Source organism: Pseudophryne corroboree, chromosome 10, assembly GCF_028390025.1.
Source record: "Pseudophryne corroboree isolate aPseCor3 chromosome 10, aPseCor3.hap2, whole genome shotgun sequence".
Classification (NCBI taxonomy): Eukaryota; Metazoa; Chordata; class Amphibia; order Anura; family Myobatrachidae; genus Pseudophryne; species Pseudophryne corroboree.
Window position 1 is genome coordinate 172,817,320 of NC_086453.1, and position 22,899 is coordinate 172,840,218.

The 22,899-nt window shown below is 45.3% G+C and overlaps 1 protein-coding gene and 1 pseudogene across 3 annotated transcripts in view; both read right to left on the reverse strand.

The window, feature by feature from the left end:
• The window catches only part of FOXJ3 (forkhead box J3), an 886,133-nt gene that overhangs the window by 159,442 nt on the left and 703,792 nt on the right, over window positions 1–22,899 (reverse strand). For all 3 annotated transcript variants that reach the window (XM_063942940.1, XM_063942939.1, XM_063942941.1), the window contains exon 7: window positions 3,230–3,358. In XM_063942940.1, coding sequence (XP_063799010.1) covers window positions 3,230–3,358 — 129 coding nt within the window. The remainder of the gene's footprint in view (window positions 1–3,229; window positions 3,359–22,899) is intronic.
• LOC134968114 (5S ribosomal RNA) lies at window positions 16,108–16,227 on the reverse strand (annotated as a pseudogene).

Here is a 22,899-nt window from a genome sequence, read left to right on the forward strand (position 1 = left end):
GAAAAGTAACCCTTTTCCTGTTGAAGGAGGGGTACCTTGATAATCACTTGCTGTGAATACAGTTTTTTGGATAGCCACCAACACTGCCTCCCTGGCAGAGGGAGTTGCCGGTAAGGCAGATTTTAGGAAACGGCGGGGGGGAGACGTCTCGAATTCCAGCCTGTACCTCTGAGATACTGTTTAAAGAACCCAGGGATCCACCTGTGAGAGAGCCCACTGTGCGCTGAAATTTCTGAGACGGGCCCCCACCGTACCCGGGTCCGCCTGAGCAGCCCCAGCGTCATGCTGTGGACTTACCGGACGCAGGGGAGGACTTCTGCTCCCGGGAACTAGCTGTGTGCTGCAGCTTTTTCCCTCTACCTTTTCCTCTTGGCAGAAAAGATGAGCCTCTAGCCCTCTACTTTTCTGGGGCCGAAGGGACTGTACCTGATAATACAGTGCTTACTTTTGCTGTGGGGTAGCTTGTGGCAAAAGTTTTGATTTCCCAGCCGTAGCTGTGGAAACGAGGTCTGAAAGACCATCCCCAAACAGTTCCACCCCCTTCTAGGGCAAACTTCCATGTGCCGTTTTGAATCGGCATCGTCCGACCATTGCCGAGTCCATAACCCCCGTCTGCCGGCAATGGTTTTACATAGCGCTTATTAGTGATGCCAGTCGGCAAATATCCCTCTGTGCATCACGCATGTATAAGACAGCGTCTTTTATATGCTCTATTTTCAGCAAAATATTGTCCCTATCTATAGTATAAATATTATCCGACAGGGAATCTGACCACGCAGCTGCCACACTGCACATCCATGCCGAGGCAATAGCAGGTCTCAATATAATGCCCGTGTCTGTGTATATAGCTTTAAGGGTAGTTTTCTGCTTTCTATCAGCAGGTCCTTCAGGGCGGCCGTATCCGTGACGGTAGTGCCACCTTTTTTAATAAGCGTGTAACCGCTTTATCTACCCTAGGGGTTATTTCCCAACGTGACCTATCCTCTGGCGGAAAAGGGTACGCTGCTTAGAAATTATCAATTTCTTATCGGGGGAAGTCCACGCTTCCTCACACAACTCATATCAATTCCTCAGATGCAGGAAAACTACTGGTAGTTTTCTGTCACCAAACATAATACCCTTTTTTGTGGTATCTGGGGTATTATCAGAAATGTGTAATACATTTTTCATTGCCTCAATCATGTAACGGGTGGCCCTATTGGAAGGTACACTAGTCTCATCGTCGTCGACACTGGAGTCGGTATCCGTGTCAACATCTGTGTCTGCCATCTGAGGTAGCGGGCGTTTTAGAGCCCCTGATGACATGTGAGACGCTTGGACAGGCACAAGCTGAGCAGCCGGCTGTCCTATGTCGTCAAACCTTTTATGTAAGGAGTTGACACTGTCACGTAATTCCTTCCATAAGTCCATCCACACCGGTGTCGACCCCGCAGGGGGTGACATCCCATTCACAGGCATTTGCTCCGCCTCCACATCATTATCCTCATCATACATGTCGACACAGCAGTACCGACACACAGCACACACACAGGGAATGCTCTGACAGAGGACAGGACCCCACAAAGCCCTTTGGGGAGACAGAGGGAGAGTATGCCAGCACACACCAGAGCGCTATATATCACAGGGATATCACCTATAGAGAGTGTTTTCCCTTATAGCTGCATAATATATATATATATATATATATATATATATATATATATTGCGCCTAATTTGTGCCCCCCCTCTCTTTTTAACCCTTTTCTGTAGTGCAGGACTGCAGGGGAGAGCCAGGGAGCGATCCCTCCAGCAGAGCTGTGAGGGAAAATGGCGCCAGTGTGCTGAGGGAGATGGCTCCGCCCCTTTTTCGGCGGGCTTTCTCCCGCTATTGTAAAAGTTCTGGCAGGGGTTAATAAACACCTATATAGCCCCTGGGGCTATATATGGTGTCAGTTCGCCAGCCAAGGTGTTAATATTGCTGCTCAGGGCGCCCCCCCCAGCGCCCTGCACCCATCAGTGACCGCAGTGTGTGGTGTGCATGAGGAGCAATGGCGCACAGCTGCAGTGCTGTGCGCTACCTTGGAGAAGACAGAAGTCTTCAGCCGCCGATTTTCCGGACCACCTTCTTGCTTCTGGCTCTGTAAGGGGGACGGCGGCGCGGCTCCGGGAACGGACGACGAGGTCGGGTCCTGTGTTCGATCCCTCTGGAGCTAATGGTGTCCAGTAGCCTAAGAAGCCCAAGCTACCACCACTTAGGTAGGTTCGCTTCTTCTCCCCTTAGTCCCTCGGTGCAGTGAGCCTGTTGCCAGCAGGTCTCACTGAAAATAAAAAACCTAACATATACTTTCTTCCTAGGAGCTCAGGAGAGCCCCTAGTGTGCATCCAGCTCAGCCGGGCACAGAAATCTAACTGAGGCTTGGAGGAGGGTCATAGGGGGAGGAGCCAGTGCACACCAGATAGTCCTAAAGCTTTCTTTAGATGTGCCCAGTCTCCTGTGGAGCCGTCTATTCCCCATGGTCCTTACGGAGTCCCCAGCATCCACTAGGACGTCAGAGAAATTATCAATGAATGAATCAAAATCAATGGTCTTTGTAATCTTTCGTTTGTTATTGTTTCTTACAGAACTGTGACCTTGCAACACGACGTAACATATGAAATGTATTTGTTGCCCAACTCCATTCCATGTAGGAATTAGGTCTACTCTAAAGGCCCGTATTCACAGGCAGATCTGCGGAAAGATGTGTGCTGAGCGTGCGGGGGGCCGCTCATTTCACCCGCTGGGTGAAATGAGCGACCTGCTAGATTGAGCCTGCATGCAGGCCAATTTATCACCAGCGATAGCGCCGCACATCGCTATGCGGGGTACACACGGATAGATCATGCTTAAAATGTAAGCAATCTAGTCAGATTGCTTAGATTAAAAGAAAAACGTCCTTTACACGTACAATCTTCATCAGTGTTTAAACCTTGTCAGATAACAATGCCGCCATTAGTCTCTCAATTGTACTTTGCTTTATGTCTAGGGATTAATCTGCCTTGTACTACAGCAGTAGGCTTGTGCAATGCTAAACACGGCATACAACCCAAATACAGACTTTCCTTCGTTGAAGGATCAGTGATTTATGTCAAATGTTACAAGTGTGCCTGGTAAAAAACATAACAGCTTGTGAAAATACAATTTCCAAAGCCAGCATTGTTATTGTTAGATGAAAAAGTGTGAAACAAGAATGTATGGAGATAGTCTACTCACCGGCGTATAGCTGTGTACACTGCCAACACTGTTCAAGTTTAGGGATGACACACTCTGATCAGAAAGGCTGTTGTTAAGGCTACTTCGAGGACTATCATTGCCATCCTGACTTGTGTTGAATAAAGTTACCTAGAAGGAAAAGAAGGGACATAACATTTGTTAAGAAGCTTGCACCTGCTGATTGACTGTAACCCAATGTTTAAAAGTGCAGTCTTTGAAGGACTAGAGCTGCCACAAGTAGGGGAACCATAGATTGCTCTGAAAGAAAAATTACGAGCAAATCCCACCAACACCACCTCTTGGAGGAGAGATGCAGGTGGCCACTAGGTAGGCTGGGGTGAATTGCATCATTGTTCATGCACAGAGAAAAGGGACAAAACTCAAGGACCTATGAAGTGAAAAAGTATATATTTTTTTTTGGGTCTATCGAGCCGGGTCTCATCGGAGTTCTAGTTTCGCCTGCCTGAGGCAGGTGAAACAAAATCCCCAATAAACCGCGGCTCGACAGACCCACGGTGAAGAAATTATCGCCCAAGTATACTGTAGACCACAGGTTCTCAAACTCGGTCCTCAGGACCCCACACGGTACATGTTTTGCAGGTCACCTGTAGATTTTTTAAATGTGACAGTTGGTGATACACAGTGCAGCTGCTGGGTGACATGGAAAACGTGAACCGTGTGGGGTCCTGAGGACCGAGTTTGAGAACCACTGCTGTAGACTATACTGAAAACTCTCAAAAGTACATAATACGATGCTCAGTGACCAAGAATCTTTCGAGCTGAAGCATTAATCTGCAAATACAGATGTAGCCATGCTCATCTATCCTCCGTGTGGCGTGTAGTGCGAAAAACTAGTCGCATTACGTTTGCATGCGCCTTGTTGCAATGTGGTGTATTCAGTTACAGTGTAATGCAGTAGTTCCCAAACACGGTCCTCAAGGCACCCCAACAGTCCAGGTTTTAGTTATATCCATGGCTCAGCATAGATGGTTAAATCAAATTGACTAAGGTGCTAATTAAGTCACCTGTGGCCAAGCATGGATACATTTAAAACCAGGACCGTTGGGATGCCTTGAGGACCGCGTTTGGGAACCTTTGGTGTAGTGAATTAGGACTCCATCGGGTACAATACTGGTGTTCGTCCGCCAGGTGTCGCTTTTGAAAACCACCATTGCACATGTGTGTAGTCAGGATTGCAAAGTTAAACGATGCTTGTAGTTTAAGAACTACTTTTTTTTAGATGATCTCTGTCTTAATTAGAAATGTGAAACAGAAAGATTGGATCAGCATCTCCAACGCACACAAAGAAAAGTACAGTTCAGAGTTCTACAGTTCTCTAAAAGAATTTTTTTTTTATTATAATCAGCGATAGAGTTGGGACACACAGCCCTAAAAAAATAAATAAGGAGAGTAATTGTAGGCTTACCATTAACTCTCTTTCTGCGAGGTACATTGGTTCCACAGGAAAACATTGGGGTGTAGGCTAAAGCTTTTAGGCTGTCCCAGGATGCATTGGGGCCTCCTCTATAAACCCAACCTCCAGGCACTGGAGCTCAGTTTTGATAACCAGTCTAATGCAGGAGCAGGCAAGAGAGAAGGCAGATGTTAGTCACACAGAACGACATTCTCACGACAGGAGAAGGTACAAGTGGATTAAGCCATACAAACCCATAAAAGCTAGGTGCGTCAGGGTGGGAGCCCTGTGGAACCAATGTACCTCGCAGAAAGAGAGTTAACAATGGTAAGTCTTCCATAACTCTCCTTTTTGCAGCAGGATTCATTGGTTTCAACAGGAAAACATCAGGGATGTCCTAAAGCAGTTCCCTCAAGGGAGGGGATGTGCCATAGCGGGTATGAGAACCCAGCGTCCAAAGGAAGCATACTGGGAGGCGGAAGTATCAAAGGCATAGAACATAGTAAACGTGTTCACGGAGGACCACATAGCCGCCTTGCACAATTGTTCTGCGGACACGCCACAGCGGGCCACCCAAGAAGTTACAACCAAACGAGTAGAATGGGCTTTAAATAGCAGCAGGAAAGATCAGCCTGCGCATAAGCTTGTGCAATCACCATTCTAATTCATCTGGCCAAGGTTTGCCTATTCGCAAACCATCCACGTTTGTGGAATAAAACAAGACAAAAAGGGTATCTGACCTCCTGATAGAGGCAGTCCTCTCCACATAAACACAGAGAGCCTTTACCACATCCAAAGAACGCTCTTTGGAAAATAAGTCTGAAGAGATAAAGGCCATAACCACAATCTCTTGGTTAAGGTGAAAAGATAACACCACCTTAGGCAAACAACCCGGTTTAATTCATAGGACTGCCCGGACACATAAAAAATCAAATAGGGTGGACGACAGGACAAAGCACCTAAGTCCCACGCTAGTCTTGCCGAGACAACAGCCAGCGAGAACCGGACCTTAGCCGTGAGCCAATTAAAGTCCACTGACTTAAGAGGTTCATTGGAGACTCTTGCAGGGCTTTCAGTACAACAGTCAAATCCCATGGAGCCACAGGAGGAACATTGGGAGGCTGAATCCTAAGTACGCCCTGAGTGAAAGTATGAACGTCAGGTACAGATGCAATTTTTCTCTGAAACCATACCGACAGGGCAATTGTGTGAGGGAGGCCAGACGGAGACCTAAGTCAGGGCCCCTTTGCAGAAAATCCAGATTGCTGGATGTTCTGATGTAGAGACATCCTAATTCTTATCAGCACACCAGGTGAAGTAAGAATTCCAAACCCTGTAATAAATCCGAGCAGAGGCCGGTATGAGGGGTTTCAACATAGTCTGGATACCTGCCTCAGAGAAACCCTTGGCCCTCAGGAGTGATGCTTCAAGAGCCACGCCGTCAAAGCCAGGTCTGGGTAGACACAATGACCCTGTACGAGGAGGTCCGGGTGCTGAGGAAGTAAAAGGATACTCTCTGTTGATAGACCCTGCAGGTCTGAGAACCAATGCCTTCGAGGCCACGCTGGAGCGAATGGAAGTAGTATTACACCTTCTCTGAGCTTCCGTAGTACCCTGGGCAGGAGTGACACTGGAGGGAACACGTAAGGCAGCCGAAGCTTCCATGAAACCGCCAGTGCGTCCACGAACGCTGCTTGAGGATCCCTGATCCTTGATCCGAAGACCGGAACTTTGTGATTGCGTCAAGACGCCATAAGGTCTACGTACAGTAGCCCAACCTGTCCACAAGGAGTTGAAAGACTTCTGGATAAAGACTCCACTCTTCGGCATGCACGTCCTGACGACTGATTAAGTCCGCTTCCCATTTCAGGACACCCAGAATGAGCACTGCCGATAGGACTGGCAGATGGTGTTCCGCCCAACAAAGGATTTTTGACACTTCCATCCTTGTCATGCGGCTTCGACAGCCGCCTTGATGGTTTATGTATGCTACTATGGTGGCGTTGTCTGATCGTACTTGAATAGGCCTGTTCTGTACTAGAGGCAGGACGAACTTTAAACACTGCCCTCAGCTCCAGAATATTTATAGTAGGAGTTGATTCCTCCTTGGTCCAATAACCTTGAAAAAAAATTTGCTACAACACTGCACCCCATCCCCTCAGACTGGCATCTGTAGTCACCAGGACCCAGTAGGGGACCAGAAGGGAAGGCCCCTAATCAATTGCTGATACTGAAACCACCAAGACAGCAACAGGTGAACTTACGGAGTCAAAGAGATCATAAGAAATCTGATCCAATGAGACAGGCCATCCCACTTGAAAAGGATTAACCTCTGTAGTGGGCGGGAATGAAATTGAGCGTGCTCTATCATGTCGAAGTTCGACAGCATCAGGCCAAGTACTTGCATCACCGAGTGTATTGACACTTTGGGGCGACGATGAAGTGTCTTATCCTGTCCTGAATCTTCAGGACTTTTTCTGGATGCAGAAACAGTCTCTAACTGTGTGTCCAGGAGTGCCCCTAAGTGCAACATAGCTGGGACCAGCGAGGACTTCTTCCATTATTAATCCACCCGTGGGCTTGCAGGAAGGTTACCTGTCAGTTGCAGTTGACTTAGGAGGACTTTGTAGGAATTTTTCAGAATCATCAGGTTGTCTAGGCACGGCAGCATTCTGACTCCCTGGCAACGGAGATGAGCCGTCATAACAGCCATGACCTTGTGAAGATCCGAGGATCCATAGCCATTCCAAATTGCAGAGCCTGGAATTGGAATGGAGGTTGCATTAGCAAACCGCAGAAACTGCCGATGAGGTATGGCAATAGGTATATGCAGGTATGCATCCTGTATAACCAGGGATACCATATAGTCTCCGGGATCCATAGCCAGCACAATTGAGCACAACATTTCATACGAAACCTGGACACTTTCACAAATTTGTTCAGAGATTTGAGGTTGAGTAAAAGCTGGAAAGACCCATTGTATGAAACAGGTTCAAAAGTAACCTCTGCCTCTTAGGGACTGAGGTACCAGCACCACTACTCCTGTCTCAGGAGAGAACTCATCACAGTTTGTAGAGCTTGCAGCTTCAACGGATCCGAAGGGTAAGCCGTAGTGTAAAACTGGCGAGAGGGATGTCTCTGTAAAGAGACAGCGTATCCGTGAGAGACAGCTTCCGTTACCCATGCATCTGAAGTGGTCTTTAACCAGACTTGTTGAACTGTAGAAGTGGGCCTCCCACCCTGAGATCCCCCAGGGGAGGCCCGCCCCTTCATGCAGCATGCTTGTCATGTTCTGAAGCAGGCTGACAGTCTGCCCAGGATTATTTTGCCTTGGGCTTTGTGGTTTAGGGAGCACGAGATTGCCTTGGGTATGCCTGACCTTTTGCATTCCCTTGAGTCCTAAAGGAACGATAAGTGGAACCTACAGTATGCCTTTTGTGCAGAAGAATTAGTAGTGGGGAAAAAAAGTCATCTTAGCAGCTGCTATTTCAGACTATTTTAATTTTAGATCTTCCCCAAACATAATGTCCCCAGTGAAGGGGAGTACCTCCAAGGTCTTTTGGAGTCCGAGTCCACTATCCATAACCTCAGCCACAGTATGCGGCGAATCAGGACAGACATGGTCTGTCCTTAGGGTATCCCTGATCTAGAAAAGCACTTGTGAGAACATCAGATTGTTCCCAAAAAATATTTTCATCTGTGCAATTACGTTTCATCCTCAAGTACTGTCCCATAGGAATGTTATCCTTCCATTTCTGATGTCAACTGCCATAGTTTAAAAAACTACTGCAGTCCATCTCTTTTCTAAAGGTCTTGGTAACCCAACCTGTTTCCCCTGACCGAGAGAGCAATATCAAGATAAATTAATCTGTGTAGGGTGACAAGAGTGACTAAACTTAAGCCCAAAAGTGTAAGAATTCAGATATAATAGAAAATCAGAAACACTCGAAGTCCCATCCCAAATAATAAACAGATCATCAATGTACCGAACATATAGCACCAAGTTTGCGCCGAAGGGGCCTCCCCAGACATACTGGTCCTCAAAAAGCCCCATGTAAAGATTGGCAAAACTCACCGCCAACTTGGTGCCCATGGTGGTACCGTGCACTTGGAGATAAAACTGTGAATCAAATAAAAAAAACTTATGTGATAAAATAAAATGAATAGATTCCGACACAAACCCACGCCGTCCCGGTGTCAGAACCCCATCAGATTCTAAATAGTGGCGACAGGCCTCCACCCCTCCTTGATGGGGGATATTGGTATAATGAGACTCGACATCACAGGTCAAGAGTATCACAGGTCAAGAGTATCACAGGTCAACTCTGTTGCCACTCAGTACCACCCACTCACAGACTTTGTTCTGAATTGTTTTTTTTGATACTGAATTTAATCCTAATAACGGAGTTACATTTGGATACAAAGAAAGTTATCTATTAAAGGAGAAGTCTTTTATACCGCTGGAGCAGGAGAACTTTTTTAATCAGGGTTTTTTATTCAATATATATATATATATATATATAAAACATAGTCTGTAGGGCAGCACACCTTTTGTAAAATGATGGTCCCGGTGCCAGCCGTAGAACTTCCCTAGCCAGGAATCCAAATAGACAGCAAATGGTATCGGCAGCACACGGTGAAATAACGACTCCTTGTGTCGTTATTTCACTGTGTGCTGCCAATACCATTTGAGATATATATATATATATATATATATTTGTGCTTGAATCATGGACTGGCACTCCTCTTATATGTGGTAAGTTGCTCCGGTGCCCCCAGAGAAAAAGAGGTATTATCAAAATGCAAAAAAAGGCCTGCGGCACTCAGAGGCTTAACGGTGCAAATCGTGTATTCACATCAGCATATCAAACCAACGTTTCGGGGCTCACACGCCCCTTTGTCAAGGTGAACAGAAATAAAACAGTGTAAACACTACTTACATAAATACCTAAGAGAAGCCCGCCGTGAGGGAGAACCGCCTGCGGACGCGCCCCCGGGACCCGGAACTGGCGCACATCTGACGCGGCGCCGTGTAGCCATGGAAACCGGGAAGCCGGAGCTCGCGTCAACGCGAGCTGTAACTAAACAAAACAGTGACATTTGGTTACGGAGCCCCTAATTGCCAGACACCAGTTGAGATCAAATGGTTAATAATCGCTGTAAGAAAAGCTGAACAATGGACATTAAAAGTTACGGCTAATTACCGTGTTCAAGGGAGGCACGATCGTTGCTGGACTGTATATATATACTAATATGTTTTTATGAGAAAAGATTTGTGTGTAAATATTAGGAAAAAATGGATGGAAAGGATGTGTGGTGTTGTGAGTCTGACAATAGAAGCTGCCATGAGGTGAAGGGGTGAGGAATGGGTGGGGAGAGGGACTGGAACAGGGGGAAGGGTGGAAGGACTGAGCCCAGAAAGAGGGGGGGGGGGGAGGAGGAGGAGAGGGAAGGGGGGGGGGGGGGAAGGGAAAGGAAAACGAGAAGAAGGGCGGCAGGAGAGACCCGGGGGAAAGGAAAAGGAGGGGTAAGAGCCCTGGTGTATGTAAGGGATAGAAGGTGGCCATACGGTCACCAAGTGTGATGGTGATGAACACAGGCTTGAGGTCTAGTGAATGAAACTAATGTTAGGGGAGATAAATGTGACAGTCTCCCAACGAGTTCCCACCGAACGGCCAGCACCCTGACTCGGAATTGCCGGAAAGGAGCTCCTAAAGACTATCAATACAGGTTATAAAGTCGCAGGGAATGTAAAAGTCCTCTACAGAAAAACGTTCCAGGGCATTATTTCGTTGAGGCCGTTGGGGCTGATGGTTCCCAACTGGAAGATCCACTTGGCCTCAAGTTTCAGGAGTGTGCCATTCCTATCCCCTCCTCTTTTGTTCAGGGGAACGTGGTCAATGGCCATCTGTCTAAGGTCGTTCAGCTTATGTCCCATTTCAGTGAAGTGCTTGGCCACCGGTTGGTCAGAGCCCTTCCCACTGGTGTCCTGCTTGATGGCCGACCTGTGGAGAGCCATTCTTTCTCTCAGTGTCCTTACAGTTTTCCCCACGTAGTATAGATTGCATGGGCATTTGATAAAGTACACAATATGTGTCGAGGTGCATGACAGGGTATGCCTGATCTGGAAGGTCCGTGATTGATGTGGATGTTGAAATGACGAACCGGTGAGCATATATGAGCACGTTGTGCACTTAGGGCACTTGTAGCACCCGGGGCATCTCTTTAGGAATGAGGGCTTATCTGTTGGCGCGGAGCGGAACTCAGTGATGTCCGTACGGACCACTAGGTCCTTAATGCTTCTCCCTCTGGTGAAACACATGAGGGGTCGTTTGTCCGCTAGGCTATAAAGCTGTTTATCCGTGGAGATGATCGGCCACAGCGCCCTCGTTGCCCTCGGTAAGACCGTGCTCGCTGTATTATGCTTGCTTACAAATGGTATAACTGATTTGTGGACCTTATCTTTGGTGGTCAATAGGTCTCTCCTTGCCATACCGAACACCTCGTCTTTCTGTTGCCTCAATGATTTGGGGTCATACCCTCTAGCCGTAAACTTCAGGACCATGGTGTCTAAGGCTGGCTCTGCTAGGGAACGGTCGCTGACAATCCTACATACTCTAATCATCTGGGACCGGGGGAGCCCCTTTACCAGCGATCTGGGGTGGTGGCTATTGGCCCTTAAGAACGTGTTCTTGTCCGTGGGCTTGGTGTAAAGACCCGTGGAGATGCGACCCTCCTTAACGGTCACTTTAACGTCCAGGTAATTCACTGTGGTGTCACTGAACAAGAAGGTGTACTTTATAGGTGACCCGCTGGAGTTGTTGTCATCTAGAATCTGCCTCAGAGCGTTCTCGGTTCCCATCCAGATGATGAAGAGGTCGTCTACAAATCTCGTGTATAGTAGGATGCACTCCGCGACTGATGGATTCCTAAAAAAGAGCTGATCTTCTCCTTTGAACATAAAGATGTTCGCTACTGAGGGGGAGACGTTGCTCCCCATAGCGCACCCGGATGTCTGGCGGTAAAACCGCCCGTTAAATAAGAAATAGTTCCTTTTTAATGTTAACTCCAGCAATGACATGAATAGGTCCAGGTCTAAGGACTCCATTTCCTCTTTGATCAGGAACTCACGGACTGCCTGAAGGCCCTCCCTGTGCGGAATACTTGTGTACAAACTACACACATCGATAACACACAGTAGAGAGCCCTCAGGAACAACAGGAATGCTCTCCAGTCTTCTAAGGAAACTGGACGTGTCCTTGATGAATCTTTTATGTTTGGTCCCCAACGGCTGAAGGATCCCCATCCAGGAATACTGAGATGGGCTGAAAAATAGAATTTCTGGCCGAAATTATGGGGCGGCCCGGAGGCGACTCCTGGCTCTTGTGGATTTTGGGGACTGTGAAAAACACCGGTACCACCGGGTGTTCCTGCTTGAGTGCCGCGCACAATTTGGCAGAAATTAGCCCATTGTTGCAGGCTTCGTTGAGGATCGCGTCTATTTCCAACTTGTATCTCACTGTGGGATCTGCCTGTAGCTGTTCGTATGTGGACGTATCAGCTAGCTGATTGTAAATTTCCTGTTTATAGAAGGCTAGATCGAGGACTACTATCCCGCCCACTTTGTCTGCGGGGCGGATAACAATGTCCTCGTATTTGCTGAGGTCCTTGAGGGCTGATCTCTCAGCCCGCGATAAATTGTGATTGATCCTTGGGGGTTTGCCTGTTGGAATTTTCTTATTGACTCGTCAAGAAGCCGACTAAAGGTGTTAATAGAAGGATTGGTGGAGCCTGGGTCGAAAGTAGATTTATGTCTCCTATTGATGAAATGTTGCATTATAGGGTCGACAGCTGGAGTAGTAGGGTCTGTTGGCCAATTTTGGAAGAATTCTTGAAGCCTTAACTTCCGCTGGAATTTATGAATATCAATCTCCCACGATAATTCATCAAATCCCGTAGTAGGGACGAATGAGATGCCTTTTTCCAGGACCCTCAGCTCACAGTCTGTCAATGTCCTGTGGGAAAGATTGAACACTAACGAGTCTTTTTGACTTGCTGCCCTCTGGATCCTGACGTTCTGTTTGGATCTGCGGGTGGGCGTCCTCGTCTGCCTTTTGTTGGGATTGGAGTGGCCGAAGCCAGATCTCGGTCCCCTAAAGGGACACTGCCAGCTGAAGAAGGGCCATCTGTGTCCTGTGCCGTGATCTCCATGTTGCTGTTGGAAGTAGCCGATGTGTCATGGAGGCGTTCTCTCCTTCTGCGCCATCCTTGCTTTGGTCTGCCGGGGTGGGGACCCATTTGGTTTGGGGTGCCCCCCATGAGCCACCGGTACACGCGGTTGGATTCGTAGTCCTCCCGAACCAACTGCATTTTATTACGTTTAAATCTGATAAGATCTCTTCGGTAAATGTCGCACTGGTTCTTAAGTTTGGAGAACCAGTCCTGGTGAGTATCTGCTGCCAGGGAGTCCCGGTGCTCTGTTTCCATTTTGGATATTTTTTCCCGGGTGACCGTTCATTCCTTGCCGGCCTCCTCCACCACCAACAACATCAGATCTAGGCTACAATTGTTTAGTATACCTATCCACTTTTTACAAAAATACGGCCAATCGTGGGTAGGTTGCGGATCCTAAAACCTCTGGGGACCATTTTGCCCCTATGATAATCGGACAGGGTGATGCCGTGTAGGAGAAAATCAATCTCGCGTTATTTCAACTTGAGCAATTTATGGTAAATGTCCTCATTTGTGCCTACTTTTTCCTCAAAGCCAAGTTGCTCCTTGAAGCGGAGGCCGAGTTCTGCTCCGCACCAATAGATAAGCCCTCATTCCTAAAGAGATCCCCCAGGTGCTATAAGTGCACAACGTGCTCATATATGCTCACCGGTTCGTCATTTCAACATCCACATCAATCACGGACCTTCCAGATCAGGCATACCCTGTCATGCACCTCGACACATATTGTGTACTTCATCAAATGCCCATGCAATCTATACTACGTGGGGAAAACTGTAAGGACACAGAGAAAGAATGGCTCTCCACAGGTCGGCCATCAAGCAGGACACCAGTGGGAAGGGCTCTGACCAACCGGTGGCCAAGCACTTCAACTGAAATGGGACATAAGCTGAACGACCTTAGACAGATGGCCATTGACCACGTTCCCCTGAACAAAAGAGGAGGGGATAGGAATGGCACACTCCTGAAACTTGAGGCCAAGTGGATCTTCCAGTTGGGAACCATCAGCCCCAACGGCCTCAACGAAATAATGCCCTGGAACGTTTTTCTGTAGAGGACTTTTACATTCCCTGCGACTTTATAACCTGTATTGATAGTCTTTAGGAGCTCCTTTCCGGCAATTCCGAGTCAGGGCGCTGGCCGTTCGGTGGGAACTCGTTGGGAGACTATGTCACATTTATCTCCCCTAACACTAGTTTCATTCACTAGACCTCAAGCCTGTGTTCATCACCATCACACTTGGTGACCGTATGGCCACCTTCTATCCCTTACATACACCAGGGCTCTTACCCCTCCTTTTCCTTTCCCCCGGGTCTCTCCTGCCGCCCTTCTTTTCGTTTTCCTTTCCCTTCCCCCCCCCCTTCCCTCTCCTCCTCCCCCCCCCCCCTCTTTAAGGGCTCAGTCCTTCCACCCTTCCCCCTGTTCCAGTCCCTCTCTCCACCCATTCCTCACCCCTTCACCTCATGGCAGCTTCTATTGTCAGACTCACAACACCACACATCCTTTCCGTCCATTTTTCCTAATATTTACACACAAATCTTTTCTCATAAAAACATATTAGTATATATACAGTCCAGCAACGATCGTGCCTCCCTTGAACACGGTAATTAGCCGTAACTTTTAATGTCCATTGCTCAGCTTTTCTTACAGCGATTATTAACCATTTGATCTCAACTGGTGTCTGGCAATTAGGGGCTCTGTAACCAAATGTCACTGTTTTGTTTAGTTACAGCTCGCGTTGACGCGAGCTCCGGCTTCCCGGTTTCCGTGGCGCCGCGTCATCAAGCCGCGTCAGATGTGCGCCAGTTCCGGGTCCCGGGGGCGCGTCCGCAGGCGGTTCTCCCTCACGGCGGGCTTCTCTTAGGTATTTAGGTAAGTAGTGTTTACACGGTTTTATTTCTGTTCACCTTGACAAAGGGGCGTGCGAGCCCCGAAACGTTGGTTTGATATGCTGATGTGAATACACGATTTGCACCGTTAAGCCTGAGTGCCGCAGACCTTTTTTTGAATTTATATATATATATATATATATATATAGTTGGGGGGAGGGGGTTAGCGACCAATGGTGTCTAAAAGAATTAAACTTTAGGTAAATAAATTAAGATACAATTTATTAGTACATAAAAATTCTCCATAAAATTTAAAATGACAAAACCTTTTCTAAAAAATGGGATAAAAACTATACATGCAAATATAATACCAGTTAAAAGTGAATAAATAGTAAAAAGATTCCTTAACTTGGTATGTAGTCACTGCCAGATAACCCAACGCGTTTCGTCCTTAAGACTTCATCAAGGGGTGTAGGCAAACTGGGACCAGGCTTCTATTTATACCAGTATTAGTCTGATGTCAATTATGACATCATTTCCTGTTGCTATCACATGATACTTTTTAATAGACTAAGAACTAATAGTTTACATGAGGGAGTTATAAATTTATATACTGTATGAGTCCTATACATAGATCAGTTAACTTATTAGCAGATTTGGAGTTTAGAAAGTCATATAAAATCATCAGAAGTTGCGCCGATGCGCTTTCCGCCCCACTTCCGGTTTTTCGGCGGCGCGTCACTTCCGCCCCACTTCCGGACGCCGGACTGCGCATGCGCCCGCGGCTCTCAGTTCTTCTATTAGTAGGGAGCTGAGTGTAGAGGTTCTTTGTTTTCTTAGCGGCGGCCATCTTTGTGGAGGCTTTTTGTTGATTAGCTTCTATGCGGCGGCCATCTTATTGGAGACCAGTAGTACTGACATTTATGGCATAAAGGTGAAAAATAGAAAAAAGAGGAATTAATAACGGAGGCATTACAGCATTTCCTCCTAAATAAACGAGCAACATGTGACCTAAGTGGAGGATTATCCATATGTATATATTGTCTAAATAAATAATATGATATAAAGAAACAGTTGTTTATATAAATGAATATAAAAGCAGTTATTTAAACATTAGCTTGCATAATGCATGTGCAAGTTTGGGCAGTGCTAAATATTTTAAGTGCTTAGTGCAGGTATGAGCACTGACATGATAAATACAGTATGCTAAATATTAGCATAACAATTTATGCAAATTAAGGTGCTGATTAGGGCAGTGAATTACAGTGCTTGATGCAGATAAAATAGGGGCAGTGAGGGACGGGGTAATGTTAGTGTGATACGTATCGTGCTTAGTGAAAAATTAGTATAGCAGTTTTATGGTGTCGCAACTGACATGCTCATGTAGGCTTTTTCAATTAGTTTGGTTACAGTACCTGATCTTCCCAGGTGGTCTCCCTGTTCTGGTACTGATCAGGCCCGACACTGCTTCGCTTCCAAGATCGGACGAGATTGGGCATGTCCAGTGTGGTTTGACTGTAGAAATCACTTACCATACATGTGTCAGCGTTATTTATGATACTGCTATACATATTATAGGAGGGATGGTGGGTGGGATGAGGTGTGGGGGGGGGGGGGGGGCGGGAGGGTTAGGTATGGGGGGGGGGGGGGGGGATAAAGAGTATATAGTGGTTATTGCATAAATTGTATTTTGTATATCCGACCGTGTATTCCTGGTGCCAGGAATGAGATTACAGGAACGGCGCAATTTCGTAGTAATCGTTGAATCCCTTTGGATGAAGTGTCTGCAATTGGAAGATCCAATACATTTCTCTTCGTGATAGTCTGTTGGCCAAATCGCCACCTCTTTCACCCAGTTTCACCAGTTCGATAGCTTTAAAAGTCAATGCCTCTGGGTTTGAGTTATGTGTTGAGTTGAAGTGTCTGGATACTGCATGTGTTTCTATTTTATTCTTTATATTGCGGACGTGTTCTTGGATTCTCATTTTGAGGGGTCTCTTTGTCTTTCCCACATATTGCTTACCGCACCCACATTCTAACAGGTAGATTACTGATTGGGTATTGCAATTTATGAAGTCTTTGATTTTGTGAGTCTCCCTTTTTTCCGTGTCTGTAAAGGTCTTCCTCACTGGGTGTAGGTACCTGCAGATATTGCATCGACCGCACTTATAGGAACCAGTGCATTTTGGCATACTTGAAACCTCTTTAGTATCCTTTCGTAACATGCTTGGAGCTAGTGTATCTTTAAGATTTTTTGATTTTCTGAAGATGATCTCGGGGCGAGGAGGTAGAATTTCTTTGAGTATTGGATCCATCAGTAGGACTCCCCAATGGTTCTTAAGTGAGTTTCTGATGGTTTTTTCGTGACGGTTATATGTAGTGATAAAGGAGATAGAGTCCTTTTTTGTTTCTTTGGTCCTATATTCAAGTAGTGTTGATCTTTCTACGGCTTTTGCTTTTGTGGCTGCTTCCTCCAGTATATTCGTAGGGTATTCCTTATCTTTGAATCTAAGTTTGTATTTCTCAATTTGGGCTTCGTATTCTTCCTGGTTGGTACAGTTTCTCTTTATTCTGTTAAATTGGGAGAAGGGGATATTATTTTTCCATTTCTTTAGATGGTTACTTCTGTAGTGCAGGTAGCTATTCGTATCCACTTCTTTAATGAAGTTTTTTGTCTCGATTTTATTATCCTTACCCATTAAAACCAGATCAAGAAATTCGATAGACTCTGGGTTGATCTTGGATGTAAAGACGAGGTTCATATCATTTTTACTCAGATATTCAAGGAATTCATAAAATTTTTCTTCTGTTCCGTCCCAGATGATTAAAATGTCATCTATATAGCGACGGTAAAAAGTTAAATGTTCCTTAAAATCATGTTTGCCATATATAAAATTCTTCTCCCAACTGCCCATAAAAAGATTTGCGAAGCTCGGTGCAAAAATCGTACCCATCGCGGTCCCACATCGTTGTAAATAAAAATCATCTAAAAATTTAAAATAATTGTGTTGAAGGATAAAAAGCATGACATCACAGATAAAATCTTTATGAATGGTTGTTATTGTTGTATCGTTCTCCAGAAATTCTCTGCATGCGTTTACACCTTTTAGATGATCTATACAGGTATATAGCGATTGCACATCTATTGTTACCCACTTAAAGGTATCTTTCCATACAACATCTTTCAGGGAGTTCAATACGGAAGTGGTGTCCTTTAAAAAAGATGGTAAATCTTTCACGTAGGGTTTTAAAAAGACATCTACGTATTCTGACAAGTTCGATGTAAGAGAATCGATACCCGCCACTATAGGTCTTCCGGGCGGGTTTTCCAGATTTTTGTGGATTTTTGGCAGAAAATAGAAAATGGGGGTAATGGGATCTGATTTAAACAAGAATTGGAATTCTTCCTTTGTAAGAATGTCCGTACGTAGACCATGCACTAGCAGTGTTCTCAGTTCTTCAATAAAAACATCTTTAGGGTCATTGGACAGTTTTATATAGGATGTGTTGTCTCCCAGTAGTCTCTCTGCTTCTGTGATATACTTATCACGGTCCATTATGACCAGACCCCCCCCTTTGTCAGCTTGTTTTAAAACAATTTCATGGTTTTTCTGTAGATTTTTTAGTGCCTCTTTTTCTCGATTTGTGATGTTCTTTTCCTTTATTTTCTCCAAATCGGTGTCGCATAAGTCCTTTTTTACCATCTCATAAAAAATGTCGATATTACTTCCTTTTGATTCTAATGGATAAAATTTAGAATTGGGTTTTAATCCTGATTTCGATTGGGTTTCGTAGTTGCTGATAATGGCATTTTCTTTTTTTATAAAATGTCTCTTCAAGGTTAGTTTTCTGATGAATTTATTTAAGTCAATGAAGGTCTCAAATTTATTGAGACCACCTGTGGGTGCGAATGTGAGACCTTTGTTGAGTAATGATATCTCTGGTTTTGATAATGTATGTTTTGAAAGGTTAAAAATTCCTTTTCCCTTCATATCCGTCATTATATCGCTCTTTTCTTGTTCTCTCTTCCTCCTACTGCCCCGTGTTCCTCTTCTTCTGTATATCTTCTTTTCAGTGGTGATGCCAGGCGGACATCTTCTTTCAAGGAATTTCCTGGTGTTTCTTTTGGTCTTGTTCCTGTTCTCTGGGCTAAAAAAGCTTGGTCACTGTTAGAGTTGAAACGTTGTAATGTTGTGAATCTATTCTGCAACTTTACAGTTGGAGAGGGTGAGATTCCTTCTTGGTTCCGTGATGGCCGTCTTTTTATTGGAACTGTTTTCCAGTACTGTCTATCGGTTCTGTTTAGTTGTTGATTCATGGTTCCGAACCTACTCCAATTCTTTACTTTTCCTTGTTCGTAGTCTGTTTTGTCCCTTAAGAATTTCTTTTCTTTATTTTTAGTGACTTCTCCTTCGATGTGTTCCATTTTTCTATGAAGAACTTTTTCGTTGATTTTAAAGTCCTCTTTTTCCTTATATGGTTCCAATTCAGTTTCTTTGTGTTGGATACTCTTTTCTAGTTCCGAAAGGGAGTTCTTCTTTTCCTCTATCAGGAGTTTCATGAGTTCAATGGAACAGTTATGTAATGTTTTATCCCATTTTTCTAGAAAGGTCGCGTCAAGGCTACCGAATGTGGGTTGTTTGAGGAGTCTAAGTCCCCTAGGAATTCTATTAACTGATATGTAATGCTCCAGACCCTTGATATCCCACCACGTTTTTACTTCTTTAGTGAGGAGTCTTTCTATGCCCCAAAATATTATTTAGGTAAGTAGTGTTTACACGGTTTTATTTCTGTTCACCTTGACAAAGGGGCGTGCGAGCCCCGAAACGTTGGTTTGATATGCTGATGTGAATACACGATTTGCACCGTTAAGCCTGAGTGCCGCAGACCTTTTTTTGAATTTATATATATATATAAATATATATATATATATATATATATAAAATCAATTTTTTCTTAAACAAATGTGTATGTGTTTATTTTATGTGTTAGTATAAATTGATAATAAATTGTTTATATGCTCTCTGATAATTGTATTATCCTTTAATATTGTTTAGTAGTGGGCAGCTCAGTACTGTCTCGTTGAGAGCTGCATCTTACACTTTAAATTCACAGACCAACTTTTAAAATTAAGTGATTAGAAAGCGCCAGAACTTTTTTCTTTCTTCTTTGAGATCGGTATTATCTGGCATTGTCGAAAATATCCTCAGGCAGCTCTTCCTCTAATGCCTGAACCCACGCCTTATTGCAGCCCAAGAGGCAGCTATATTAGGTCAATGAATGGCTCAAGTAAGGGAGTATATAGATTTCAGGCATCCCTCCACACTCTAATCTGTCGATTCCTACAGTGAGGTGACAGGCATAGTGGACAACATCACGAGCGGGTGACGTGAAAATCCACTGCGGTAGTTTCCCATTTGTTACAGAACTCTGCAGGGAGAGGATAGCGAGCAAAGATCCAATTTGGCAGAGGGAATTTATTCCCTGGATTAGACCAGGGTTCCCGTCTGATGTCCACAAGATGATCACTAAAGAATGGCCATCAATCTGCAAGGGAGCATTCTCATCAGTAACACAAGATTCAGTGTCTGACAGGACCGTATGCTCCCCTTCCTCTTCAGATGAGACATCAGAGAGGAATTAGGATTGCGAGGAGGAAGCAGCCCACTTAGAGGATCCAGAGAAACGTAGTGACTTGGTGTAAGTTTCTGTCTAACCAGAGACGGACTCCTGCAGTTTATTTAGATAATCTTCCACCCATTGCGGATTATTTTAAGGACATATGAGGTGCAATGGCACCGTGGCCCTATAGGGGTCACGCAGTTTCTTGTTTGCACTATCTTATATTAACAGATCACTGCTGACAGTATTTATATACGTATTGACTCTCCTGGCTCCAGCGGTCACCTGGGCACACTTTTCATTCCACACTTATTCTGTTTAGATCTTATCCCTATGCATAATTACGCGTCCCGGACGTTGCCTGGCAACGGGACGTCACGGGAGCTCTGACGTCACTAAACAGAGCCTCTCGGGGATTGTGGGCTTCCGACTGGCGGCATCACATGGCTTGGTGGGCTTCTCCTTCTACATATGGGTAAGTTGAATCTCACTTTTTTTTCACTCCTCATACCTTGACAAAGGGGTTAGGCACCCCCAACCGTTGGACTATGTGATGTAAACTTTTTTCGAATACACTTTGACTTTTTCAAACGACTCAGAGTGCCGCAGTATCAATTCTTTATACTATCTTCCGCACTGAGGGGCCAATCACCATCTGAGCAGATTGTAATATTATATATATATCTATATCTCATAGCGTGGTCCTAGACCGGAGGTATATATTAGAATACTCGTACAATATATTCTATGACAGGAACACTTTTTCTTAACTAACGCTGTCTCTATAAAGACATGTAGAATACTGAAGTATTTGTAAAGTCACAGCGCTGTATACAGGCAGCTTTACAAAGGAGACCTGCAGTCCCAGAGACCAGCCGCAAGTATGCTCAGAATATGGCACCCAGTGTCTCAGTCAGGGAGTGAGGGATAGTATGAGGCAGCACCAGGGTGGAAAAATCTGCTCAGAGATGGCGCCCTGGGCCGGGGGAGGGGCTACAGGTCAAGCGCCGGATCCCCTATGCTGGGCTTCCATCCTGGGTACTGTGAGTCTTATTAAATGGAGTGTTAGTACACTCAAACTGTACTCAGACGCCCTGGTGGTCTAGTGGGATCCCTGCTCAGAGACCGTGTCCACAACAATTGCGCACAGCATTTCATACGAAACCTGGACACTTTCACAAATTTGTTCAGAGATTTGAGGTTGAGTAAAAGCTGGAAAGACCCATTGTATGAAACAGGTTCAAAAGTAACCTCTGCCTCTTAGGGACTGAGGTACCAGCACCACTACTCCTGTCTCAGGAGAGAACTCATCACAGTTTGTAGAGCTTGCAGCTTCAACGGATCCGAAGGGTAAGCCGTAGTGTAAAACTGGCGAGAGGGATGTCTCTGTAAAGAGACAGCGTATCCGTGAGAGACAGCTTCCGTTACCCATGCATCTGAAGTGGTCTTTAACCAGACTTGTTGAACTGTAGAAGTGGGCCTCCCACCCTGAGATCCCCCAGGGGAGGCCCGCCCCTTCATGCAGCATGCTTGTCATGTTCTGAAGCAGGCTGACAGTCTGCCCAGGATTATTTTGCCTTGGGCTTTGTGGTTTAGGGAGCACGAGATTGCCTTGGGTATGCCTGACCTTTTGCATTCCCTTGAGTCCTAAAGGAACGATAAGTGGAACCTACAGTATGCCTTTTGTGCAGAAGAATTAGTAGTGGGGAAAAAAAGTCATCTTAGCAGCTGCTATTTCAGACTATTTTAATTTTAGATCTTCCCCAAACATAATGTCCCCAGTGAAGGGGAGTACCTCCAAGGTCTTTTGGAGTCCGAGTCCACTATCCATAACCTCAGCCACAGTATGCGGCGAATCAGGACAGACATGGTCTGTCCTTAGGGTATCCCTGATCTAGAAAAGCACTTGTGAGAACATCAGATTGTTCCCAAAAAATATTTTCATCTGTGCAATTACGTTTCATCCTCAAGTACTGTCCCATAGGAATGTTATCCTTCCATTTCTGATGTCAACTGCCATAGTTTAAAAAACTACTGCAGTCCATCTCTTTTCTAAAGGTCTTGGTAACCCAACCTGTTTCCCCTGACCGAGAGAGCAATATCAAGATAAATTAATCTGTGTAGGGTGACAAGAGTGACTAAACTTAAGCCCAAAAGTGTAAGAATTCAGATATAATAGAAAATCAGAAACACTCGAAGTCCCATCCCAAATAATAAACAGATCATCAATGTACCGAACATATAGCACCAAGTTTGCGCCGAAGGGGCCTCCCCAGACATACTGGTCCTCAAAAAGCCCCATGTAAAGATTGGCAAAACTCACCGCCAACTTGGTGCCCATGGTGGTACCGTGCACTTGGAGATAAAACTGTGAATCAAATAAAAAAAACTTATGTGATAAAATAAAATGAATAGATTCCGACACAAACCCACGCCGTCCCGGTGTCAGAACCCCATCAGATTCTAAATAGTGGCGACAGGCCTCCACCCCTCCTTGATGGGGGATATTGGTATAATGAGACTCGACATCACAGGTCAAGAGTATCACAGGTCAACTCTGTTGCCACTCAGTA